The sequence below is a fragment of the Phalangium opilio genome, unplaced genomic scaffold, assembly GCF_054372755.1.
Source record: "Phalangium opilio isolate 3A_F unplaced genomic scaffold, DU_Popi_V2 ptg000009l_1, whole genome shotgun sequence".
Taxonomy (NCBI): domain Eukaryota; kingdom Metazoa; phylum Arthropoda; class Arachnida; order Opiliones; family Phalangiidae; genus Phalangium; species Phalangium opilio.
This window is the reverse complement of record NW_028324146.1, coordinates 4,930,956-4,942,860: the sequence shown is the minus strand read 5'-3', so window position 1 is coordinate 4,942,860 and position 11,905 is coordinate 4,930,956. Positions and strand designations below refer to the sequence as shown.

General features: G+C 39.3%; 1 protein-coding gene across 3 annotated transcripts; it reads right to left on the bottom strand.

The window, feature by feature from the left end:
• Positions 1–5,005: 5,005 nt before the first annotated feature.
• Positions 5,006–10,591, bottom strand: LOC149713493 (uncharacterized). Of its 3 annotated transcripts, none has more exons than XM_089848539.1 (2): positions 10,439–10,591; positions 5,006–8,954 (listed from the first exon to the last, which is right to left on the bottom strand). In XM_089848539.1, exon 2 carries the CDS (start codon positions 8,926–8,928, stop codon positions 5,227–5,229), a length of 3,702 nt encoding a protein of 1,233 aa, XP_089704665.1. In that variant the 5' UTR covers positions 8,929–8,954; positions 10,439–10,591; the 3' UTR covers positions 5,006–5,226. The 3 variants fall into 3 exon arrangements, with proteins under 3 accessions (XP_089704665.1, XP_089704670.1, XP_089704678.1); XM_089848544.1 differs by having other exon boundaries at positions 10,435–10,567; XM_089848552.1 differs by lacking the exon at positions 10,439–10,591 and adding an exon at positions 9,130–9,287.
• Positions 10,592–11,905: the final 1,314 nt, after the last annotated feature.

Below are 11,905 nucleotides of genomic sequence, written 5' to 3'. Positions count from 1 at the left end.
TACACGCGAATACAAGTTATTGAATTACTCTTTAATCAATGAGCCTTGCAAATTGTAGTTTTAATTCAATCGTTAATTTTAATCAAAAGCTTTATCAAGTTAGTCGACAAAAAACTATTTAAATTTTTTTGCCCACATTTTAAAGCGTTATGTCAGTGTGAATTTATGGTTGCTTTGAGATTACTAGGCCTATTTGTTCACTAAAAGCGTGATAGTACTTGTTGATATACGATTGAAACGTAGAAAAGTCATTTATATATGTCATCCATGATTAAACTTATCTTTACGTGTTGGGGAGGGGCTCTATACTGGGCTATGAGTCGGACTGAAGTAAATACTAACCGTTCTCCATTCCTACTTCTAAAATTAAATCTATCCCGGATACAAGCAATCAAACAAACCACTTTCTAAAATATACGTAAGATTACTTAAAATCACTAACGCTTCTTTAAAGTCTATTCTTTGAGGGTTGCCATCCCTGCAATAGCAGCATTCTTTTGAAAGACTATACATTAAAGACAAATAAATACACACGAACGATAAAGAACTTGAAATGTATAGAATCATAAGTTCATGGGATATGATCCATAAGTGTGTCACTGGTTCCTAAGGGCTTGTCACGTAGGTGAGATGCTGTCAAAAGCTTAGTACAGAAAAATATTAAGATGGGATGCAAAACTGAGTGTAGTCAATTCTCGCGTCGTTCTCGAACTAGCTTTCGGTAAGTTTCTAGCATTTCGAAATATACATAGTGACATACTTATGGAACATATCTCATTTACTTACGATAGAATTTAAAAAATAATAAAAATAAAAATTAGTCATACGAAAATAAGAAATGTATTCAACATTCACGAAAGATGATAAATGATGTACTCGATTTTCCAAAGTTTATCGTATAATTCGTTTTATTATTACGCGCTTTTATTTGAAATTATTTTTAGGGTAAAACGTTCATTTTTTTCATCCGAGTATAAATATTGAGTGTGTGTTTTATTCTAGATAGTAATTTTTCTTCGAAAAATTCCCAACACTGAATAGAAGAAATGGTTAAGTAACTCTAATTCTAATGAAGGGGCGTTTGCGCGTTAAACCGTAGCCCATTTGATCCAGGGCTCGTACCAACGTTCTCTTCCTTCGTTATGACGGTCGTGTACCAGATTGAACCAAAGTAAATTCAAAATTGTCTCCTGAAGGTAATTAATAGTACACGTGTTTCGTGTAATTGCTTTTAATTGTTACTACTATATTGCAACCATATAATTTTCTTGGGAAACCAACCCTTTCTTAACTTTTTAAATAAATCACATGACAGCTATAACACTAGTTAGCTAAGAAATGTATCTCAAAGAAATAGTAAACTGTTGGCTCTGTAATGAGAAGAAAATGGCTTCGATGGGAAATAACACGCTTATATCCCATTGGATAGAATCCGTTGGGCAGAATTTCATTCGACAGAAATCCCATTCGGCCGAAAATCCCATTCGACAGAAATCCCATTTGGCCGAAAATCCCATTCGACAGAAATCCCATGCGACAGAAATCCCATTCGGTCGGAAATCCCATTCGACAGAAATCCCATTTGGCCGAAAGTCCCATTCGACAGAATTCCCCTTCGGTCGGAAATCCCATTCGACAGATTGGTCATGTGAATGAAATCATTAAGTACAAGAAGAGAATCCAACCGTACATGGGGCAAGCAGCCATTCTCGTTCTGCCAAGAGCCAACGCTAGAGGTAGTGAACGATGACTGGCGTCGCTTTTTGGCCCAAGCTTCAAGCTGCTGTTAACGACGATTCCGGCTTATTTATGGAATAAATGAATTCGTCTATATCCGATTCCACACACCGAACCTAACCTAACCTAACCAAACCAAACCAAACCTAACCAAACCTAACCAAACCTAACCAAACCAAACCTAACCAAACCTAACCAAACCTAACCAAACCTAACCTAACCTAAGCTAACCTAACCTAACCTAACCAAACCAAACCTAACCTAACCAAACCTAACCAAACCTAACCTAACCTAACCTAACCTAACCTAACCTGAGCTAACCCTAGGCCAACCTAGAAAAAAAGAATATTTTGGAAAAGGCCCATGTTTATTTTTCAACGACCTTAATTAATATAGCATTATAAAATGCGAAATCGCACCAATGGGAAATTCGCTCCAACGAGACTTCTGTCCAACAGGAATGGGAAGTCTGCTCAATGGGAATACGATAAAATGCGAAATCGCGCCAATGGGAAATTCGCTCCAACGAGACTTCTGTCCAACAGGAATGGCAAGTCTGCTCAATGGGAATTAGGTCCATTGGGAACAGCCGGCTAGCTTCGGTCAATTAGAACAACTTATTTTTTATTTCGGTCCAATGGAATTTCGTTCCAATGGAATTCTGTTCAATGGTTATATACCAAATAACACAGACTGCTTCTGAAAGGCATTTTTAACAAATGGATGCGGGACCTTTTCATTTTTTGGTTATTCGTATAAATTGAATCTATATCTATATAAATCAAAGTCCTGACTGACAGGGTATATAACCATTGAACAGAATTCCATTGGAACGAAATTCCATTGGACCGAAATAAAAAATAAGTTGTTCTAATTGACCGAAGCTAGCCGGCTGTTCCCAATGGACCTAATTCCCATTGAGCAGACTTGCCATTCCTGTTGGACAGAAGTCTCGTTGGAGCGAATTTCCCATTGGCGCGATTTCGCATTTTATCCTATTCCCATTGAGCAGACTTCCCATTCCTGTTGGAGAGAAGTCTCGTTGGAGCGAATTTCCCATTGGTGCGATTTCGCATTTTATAATGCTATATTAATTAAGGTCGTTGAAAAATAAACATGGGCCTTTTCCAAAATATTCTTATTTTCTAGGTTGGCCTAGGGTTAGCTTAGGTTAGCTTTGGTTAGGTTAGGTTAGGTTAGCTTTGGTTAGGTTAGGTTAGGTTAGGTTAGGTTAGGTTAGGTTAGGTTAGGTTAGGTTAGGTTTGGTTAGGTTTGGTTTGGTTAGGTTAGGTTAGGTTAGGTTAGGTTAGGTTAGGTTAGGTTTGGTTAGGTTTGGTTAGGTTAGGTTTGGTTAGGTTTTGTTAGGTTTGGTTAGGTTTGGTTAGGTTTGGTTTGGTTTGGTTTGGTTTGGTTTGGTTAGATTTGGTTAGGTTTGGTTAGGTTAGGTTAGGTTAGGTTAGGTTTGGTTTGGTTTGGTTTGGTTTGGTTTGGTTAGGTTAGGTTAGGTTTGGTTAGGTTAGGTTAGGTTAGGTTTGGTTAGGTTTGGTTAGGTTAGGTTAGGTTAGGTTTGGTTAGGTTTGGTTTGGTTTGGTTAGGTTTGGTTAGGTTAGGTTTGGTTAGGTTAGGTTAGGTTCGGTGTGTGGAATCGGATATAGACGAATTCATTTATTCCATAAATAAGCCGGAATCGTCGTTAACAGCAGCTTCAAGCTTGGGCCAAAAAGCGACGCCAGTCATCGTTCACTACCTCTAGCGTTGGCTCTTGGCAGAACGAGAATGGCTGCTTGCCCCATGTACGGTTGGATTCTCTTTTTGTACTTAATGATTTCATTCACATGACCAATCTGTCGAATGGGACTTTCGGCCGAATGGGATTTCTGTCGAATGGGATTTCCGACCGAATGGGATTTCCGACCGAATGGGATTTCCGACCGAATGGGATTTCTGTCGCATGGGATTTCTGTCGAATGGGATTTCTGTCGAATGGGATTTTCGGCCGAATGGGATTTCTGTCGAATGGGATTTTCGGCCGAATGGGATTTCTGTCGAATGAAATTCTGCCCAACGGATTCTTTCCAATGGGATATAAGCACTGACAGACTGACTGTAATCAACGACCAGCCCAAACCGCTCGCCCTAGAAGGCTGAAAATTTGCAGGAACGTTACTCATAAGTAGTAGGCGCCTAGTAAGAAAGATTTTTCCAATCCGCCTCATCTTAAAAAATGGCGCCCAGAAATATAAAAAATCTTCTCTATGCAACAAAATCCGCGCGTTTCAACCGATTCCAAAAATATTTAGTACACTGGTTTCCTTTAACCTATAGACGGGCTGAATGGCCTTTTGGGTTCAATTTGTTGCCATCTTTTTAAATGGCGGCCAAAAACTTAAAACCCTTCTTTATGGAATAATGTCCGCATGAAAAGTAATAAAAAATGTCCCGACGGGCTAACGGGCAACGCCGAGTGCCTTCGCTCCTAGGGTGCTACAAAAATATTAGTCATCAGTAAAATCTACCCATTCTTCATATCTTTAGTCCATATAACACGCGAGCGTCGCCGCGGGTAACAGCTAGTTAAATATAAATTCATTCTATATAGAAACGTCAAAGTTAGCCTTGGCTGAGGCTGAGTGTCTATAGAAATTACAGGTAACAAACGAAGGAACGGGCCAAGACATTCGAAAGTGTCTATAACGGTATGTAGACCCATAACACTTACCATGGAAACGGAACCCGAGGTTTCACCAGAGTCAATGCCTGTGTCCCACAATGGTTTAAAAGGTCCTAGTAGGACAGTTCTCATAAGCATGACCCATTTTATTGGCTTTAGCTGTCTTGCGTCGATACAAACACTTCCCATTTTGACAAAGTCAATTGAAAAATCCCATTTTAATGCTCCCGAACATGCTATGAGATAAACAGTCAAGACTTCGAATTTATATTCATGAGTTTATACCATAAGTTTATAAGATATGTTCCATAAGTTTGTCACTACCCATACTTCGTAATGTTAGAGGCTTAATGAGAGCTAGTTCAAGAACGACGTGAGAATTGACTACACTCGGTTTTGCAGTCCATACTCCTCTTTAGTCTGTACTAAGCCTTTGACAGCGCCTCACTAGGCGTCACTTTACGAGATTCTATGACGTTTCACCTACGTCACTTCATGACAAGCTCTCATTAAGGAGTGACACACTTATGGAACATATCTTATAAACTTATGTTTATACGAATAAAATAATGATAGTAGAAGAGATAGGCGACGTAGTAAAACATAATTGTTTTAATACAAATTAGAATGTGAATACATATTTGTTTCAATAAAAATTATATTATAACTTTTCATCTTCGTAAATGCTATGAATTTGATGTTTTCAAATATTTATCTTTATAAGGAGTGGCAGTGAATTATCATCTTGTTTTAAAATACTTCTTGAGGTGGACTTTTTTATACTGGGTATAGTTGGATAGATTTTGATACAATTAAGCCTAAATAAATTCGTCGGCTTCTTCGGGTTCAACATCATCATAGAAAAAGAAATCATGAAGTTTATTTTTCATTCGTTGGACGAAACCGGGTTTCTTCTCGTTGCCACGATGACCCTGTTGTTTAGGGTACCGCCCATGACGAGCATGTGTAGATGTTCTCGGAACGAACATTTTCTCGCTAAACATGCTTACTTGGTTAGTTCTAGCCAACTGCTGGGCCTCAACCGCGGATCTGATGAAGTTACCATTGATTTCCAGCCCGTACAAGTCCTTAACTAAGTCGTTAATCATGTCCGGGGTGACTTGACAAGGAACGTTTCCTGCAGCTGTGAAGTTACGTTCCAAGATAGCAACTTGGGACTTGTAAGCACCAAGCATTTTGCTCAGCTCTTCTACCACCCTCTGTCGTTCGGGATCACTGGCACTTTTCTGTCTCTCGACGACAATTAGATGTTCCAAGTAGTCTTTTAGAGCGTCATTGTAAGGAGTGATGGCGTTAACCTTCAAGAAATGGGCAAACTTGGCGCTGGCCTGCGTAATGATGTCTTGTTCGCGTTCCAATTTTGCTCGTCTCTCTTGACATTCAATCAGTATTTTCATCTTCTCCTTCTTCAAGTCCTCTTTATTGCGGATGTCTTTCTGAACACTGACGTTAATAACTTGGACAGCCACTTCTTTATTCTCGTAGTAAATATGCATATGCTTTTCATACGGGCATTTACAATAAATACAGTGTCTGCCATCAATCGCGGCGCAATTGAGGAGGTCCGAGTTGTTAATTATATTGGCTGTGACGTTTTGAAGTTTGCAAGGGTTGTGACAAACTGTTTTGTAATGAACGACCAGTGTTCCATCGGAATTGGTTCGTACCTCGCGACATTCCTCAGCGGTACAGACAGTACGGGGCTGATCGAACGTTACTTGTACTAAGTCAGTTCCTGGTACGTAAAGTTCCTTTTTAAGCTTGTTAATATCCTCGCCCGCTTCCTGAATCTTGGTTTCTTGGTCCTCGATGTTCATGATGTTCGTCTGAATATTCTGCGAGATATCGCATAATGGTTTCGACAAGAGGATAATTAATTTCCGGGCCTCGTTCAACGACAGCGTATCTCGAACTGCGTGTGGCTTAATTTTGCAGACGTGTTCCAATAGCCTGGCACATTCGTTAACCGATCTATCCCAACTGCCTTTAAAATTCAGCCTCTCGTCTTCGGGGAAGGTGACACCGCTCTTGATGGCCACCAGAAACCGAAAGGATTCGTTATCAAGGCAGTAAATTGTTGATTTGTTCAATGCGATTTGAACGTGAGGCGTGCGACTTTCATTTTCTTGTAATAACCCTCTTAAAGATGGCAGGGTATCACCCGGTCGATAAAAGGTTCCTCGCGAGTTCGTAAACACGAACACGATATTTTCACTGGCGTTACGATGAATATGACATAAAAGTTCTTGAATGCAGAATCGAAACATTACTGAAATCCGTGAATTATTGGGTTTCAATAGGATTAGGATTCCATTAAGTACGGGATAGTTGGTGATATAGTTGAGAATATTTTCAAAATTCTTAACATCGCGATCAATGCCCGCGGTATCTCCAATACCGGGAGTGTCCATGAGACGTACTAGTCTGTCTCCGGACGGAAAGGTATAGCTTCGGCACGCTTGCGTTTGAGAACCTCCCCGTTTACCGCTTTCATTGGGATCCTCTCCGAATTTTATCAACTTTTCCGTGTAATCTTCGTCAGTCACAGTGAAAGACGTTGGAATCAACGCTATCAATTCGTTGGCCTCGGCTTCCTCAAGGTCCGAGTAGGTTAGGTAATTGGCAAAGGCATTTATGAAGGTACTCTTTCCCACACCAGTCTCTCCTAATACCAGTATATTGATCTCTTCGGGAGGAATAAGTTCCTCCATCATCCTTACGATATCGTCTTCACTCTCAAAACGAATCCACTTGGTCCCGTGATTTTTGTCCGTACATTTGTAAGAGAAAGAGGAGACTTTAGCCTTTCCACAATTACAGTAAAGGAAGCCGTCGTACCCGTAATACAAGTTTGCCCTACATCGATCCTTCTCGCATTTCCATTTTACTAGATCAAGTCCGCATTTGGAGTAAATTGAACCAGGACACCGCGTCTTGATCAAGGAACTCTTATTCGGTCTGTAAGCGCAAAATTCAAAGTCGCAACTTTTCGCCAAAGGTACGACGTATTTGTCAGTCAATCTTTGGTACAAATCTTCGGTTTCAATTACGTTTTCGACGCAATGGTAGATGGTAACGGCTTTCACGTTGTCCGTCGGTGATTGATCGATCATTTCTAGAACGTAGAAGCAAAAGTTCAAAGTCTCATCGTCCTTCTCATTCAGTAGTCGAAAGAAAAGGTCGTAATTTTTCTTCCAAAGTTCCGATGTGTAAAGATGATCCTCATCATGAAAAACCAAGGCAAAAAAATTTTTTTCTGTGGCTCGTACGAAATCAACTCCGAAGTTCTTGGACGCCAAATAAATGGCGCCTTTCGCATGAATATCTTTTATAAATTGCACCTTCTCCAGTACTCCACCAAAGTTCCACTTTTCAATAAACTGGCGTATCTTGACAGGACAGAATTCACTTTGTAAGAATTCGCGGATGACGCTTCGCAAAGCGGAAGAATGATTAGGATCCGTCCGCGCCAAGGCCAAGGCTTCACGTATATTGTTTTTCAACTGACTCTCGGCAATTTCAACGTTATTTTTAAAGGTACAAACCTCTTGAACCACTGATGATGAAAAATGTGGTGCCGACGGAGACGTCAAATCTTCGTAAAAATCATTCAAGGATTGTGTAGTTAATAGGAAATCGTTGAAAGTTTGTTCAATTTCCAAAACCGACGAGGTATCAATGGCATTCACCACGGCATTCGTTACCAGTTGAAGTTTCATCATTTTGACCACGTCAATAACTGGGTATAAGGTGAACGTAATCGGTTTACCCTTCCCATCGTTGCATTGAGCAACGTACGTTGGGGTTTGGCGAATTAGGGCTAAGGCCTCTTCTTTAGTTTCAGGGAGCTCCTCTTGACCCGGAATGACGTCTCCATAAACCTTTATCCGAAAATGACTGGAAGATTTCTCATTCGAGCCTTCGCAAGTAACATCTCCGGAGCCATTAACGCTGGCTTTGAGCCATTTCAACTGCGCTTCCAAATGGCCAGATATTCTCGTCAAATCGTTGTCGCGTGACTCGCTGTACTCTATCGAGGCAAATGTATTGGCTCCCCAGACTATACCGCCAACGAAGTGCGTCGCTGTTTGCGCAGCCAACTCTAGGCCATCCAGTGAAATGTAAGTCTTTAGTTGCTCATCATTGATATTGATCTTTTCTTCTTTAGTTCGGATGTTATATAAAACCGTTCCCTTGACGCTTCTGGACGTTGTTTTATGGTCTTTCAAGTACTTGCCAGAACCTTTTAGGTCTAAGAGCCCCGCGAAAAGGCTGACTCTTAGTTCAGCGCTGACGTCGAGCTTTTCGAACCTCTTCGAATAAGAGTCGTCGCAAGTGTATTCGATATTGCTAAAATTAACGTCCACTCGGTTGACACAACTGTCTGGTAAGTTGAACGTATTGAAGAGGGATCCATGGCGAAATTTGTCTTCCCGCGCATCGTAAAATGCGCCCAAATATCCGGAACGCCCCAAAGCGCTACATTCCTTCACATCCATGACTGTTGGTCGAGAGTCAAGTAAGTCTGCAAATAATTTACATAAGTTAATATTGTTTTGTAATATGCAAAGAAAAAGAGATCTGAAGCTACTGAATCCTTTGAAACGCGTTTTATCAGGAAAAAAACAGAAGCGATTGATATGAGATATAGATATGAAAATTAGCTAGACTTCACCATGATCCAAGCATAGCGAACTTACTAAATTACCCCACACATCGTGTATCTCTATACTGTGAGGACGGTGAGGTAAAGATTCTTTGTGTTACTCCGTGTTGGTATTATACTCTGTACTCTTTCAGTTTTTTGATACCTGACGAAATCCTTATAGTTCTTAAAACTACACATAAAAATACACTGACAGTAAACTAAATAATGAGCCGCTACAAGGCTTTTTATGCTTATCTCAAGAGGGCTGTATTTATCAGAAATGAACTACTTCTACACAAAGAATAGATGCTTACATGAAGCTCGTATAGTTCTGGGGAAAAAGCAGAGGTAAAGGGAGTTCTTCCCTACCGCAAAAGGATTTTATAGATCCGTCTATTAGCCTTGTAATTTTCTATTTGACGCGATAGCTATCGCCTCCCCCTCAAATTGACTGCCAAGGCCACAGATATTGGTTTTAGCTCTGGTTTTAGGGAGAGGGTTTATCCCACTCGGAGAGGAGAGAGAGAGAGAGAGAGAGAGGTTAGAAAGGTAAATTAAATTTCGCGGGCTTTTTTAGCCTAAGAAACATCATATTATGCTGGAATGTGGGATTTATGAGGTCAAGCCAGGTTAGGTTAGGTTTCTTTAAATGTGGGAGAACGGTTTGCTGTAATTGTGTCTTCTAGTTTTTAAAATCACACCTTAGGGGATCCAGGATATTGTTTTAGATACATTATTTGACTCATGTGGTATTTAAAAATCATACTTTAATGGGGTGCACTGTTTCGTTTCAGCAGGGATAGATTTAATTTTAGAAGTAGGAATGGAGAACGGTTAGTATTTACTTCAGTCCGACTCATAGCCCAGTAGAGCCCCTACCTCCAACACGTAACGAAAAGTTTAAATTATCTTATTGGCTTACTTAAACTACGTTTTGATGACGTTGCTGACGGGGACGGCGAAAAATAAGTAATTCCTTTTCACCTCTGTCGCTATGACCCGCCTCTTCTTTCATGCCCCCCGTCATGGGGAAGGGGGTCCGGGACTTTGACGCGCGCCCAGATTACTCTGTTCTCCATTCCTACTTCTAAAATTAAATCTATTCCTGGTTTCAGTAATATTATTTGAGATGTGACATTATTAGAAACAATACTTGAGGGGGAAACACTATCAAGTTTCAGAAATATTTTTTTAGAAGGACCCACGTGAGTCGTGTACAATTAATATTATAGACAGCCCTTGTGCCATCTTGTTTTAAGTTAAACACAGTAAAATCGGAATTCAGTAATTAAGTTTTAACTCATTTATCATTGAAAGGTTGCAATTTTAAACAAAAATATTTATTGTTAAATATTACCTACCGATAAGTAGTCCCGTTCAGCTACTGAAAGATTTAATCTAGGTCAATGTTGTCAACTGTCTGCCAAGCAACCACGCATCCCCAGAATCTCCCGAACAGAGTGTCGAAAATACGTTCGAGGCTTGATGATATTATTTTTGGAATCCTGAACTAAAACTTCTCCACTGTCTGTTCCCTTCACCAATCGCAGGCTTAGAACGTGACGCAACTTTGCTCCAAAGATCTATAAACAAAAGGGACTTTTCATAAAGGGTTGCAGTTTCAAATTAATAAAATATATTCTAATTAAGACTTTTTGTATCTCAAAATAATAATACAAACTGAAAAATGTAAATCAAAGTTTAAAGTCTAATCACTCTCAATTAAAAAAAAATTATATTATAAATAATTTTCAATTATTTCGCTAAACATGATTATTAACTATTTCTTGATGTTTAGGTTGAATTTATTTTATAGTTTTATGTATTTTTGAATAAACTTTTACGTGTGTTAGTTTCAGACTGCTTATGCCCATGTATTTGAGCTCACCCTTAACATTCAATAATTTTCGGACAGTAAAATTGTACCCGTTCTATGGACTCAACATCAACTTTTATTGTGACAAAAATATATTCAATATAATTGAATAAATCACTTGGAATTTAAAAGGTTCTACGACATTTTGCCGTCCGGCCCACGATTTTCAAGTTATGATTGGAGGGTTTAACAGATGACCCCTTCGTTAAAATAGCATTGTCTTCCACTTTATTAATTAAATTTAAGGGATCAACCGTAAAACACTTCGATAATAATTTGAAATTAGTGGCCCTACATCCTTTTTAAAACATCTTGTACAGGAATCATTTAATGAATTAGTAACTAGATAAGCTTCTCTCTGGGGTTGAAAATAAATCGCAGATAAAAATTTTCTCTAGCCCACGCGTTTGGTGATTCAGCTCATCGAACTGCTACTCAAAAGAAGCAACTAGTTTACTCAACTCGAGGAGCTGACTTAAAGAGAGACCGAAATGGTCAGACAATTTTTTTATCGATTTAAATTAGTTAAACTTAGGCCTGTGCGAGCACTCGATGAGCAACTTTTGAATCTAGATTAGGTTAAAGGTCACTTTTGGCCAAAGAAAAAAATTAAAAATAATTCTTAAAGTTTTGCTTTTGGGTTTAGAAAAATAGGCTTGGTTTGTATTATTTATGCGATAGTAAGTGCTTTCAATTAGTGGTAATAGGATTCTAGTGAAATTATAGTCAAACTAGCTGTTACCCGCGGCGTCGCTCGCGTTTAATAAGAACTTCCATCAAAATGATATAAAGAATGGGTAGATTTTACTGATGACTAATATTTTTTGTAGCACCCTAGGCGTTGCTCGTCGGGACATTTTTATTACTTTTCACGCGGACATTATTCCATAAAGAAGGGTTTTAAATTTCTGGTCGCCATTTTAAAAGATGGCATCAAATCGAACCCAAAAGA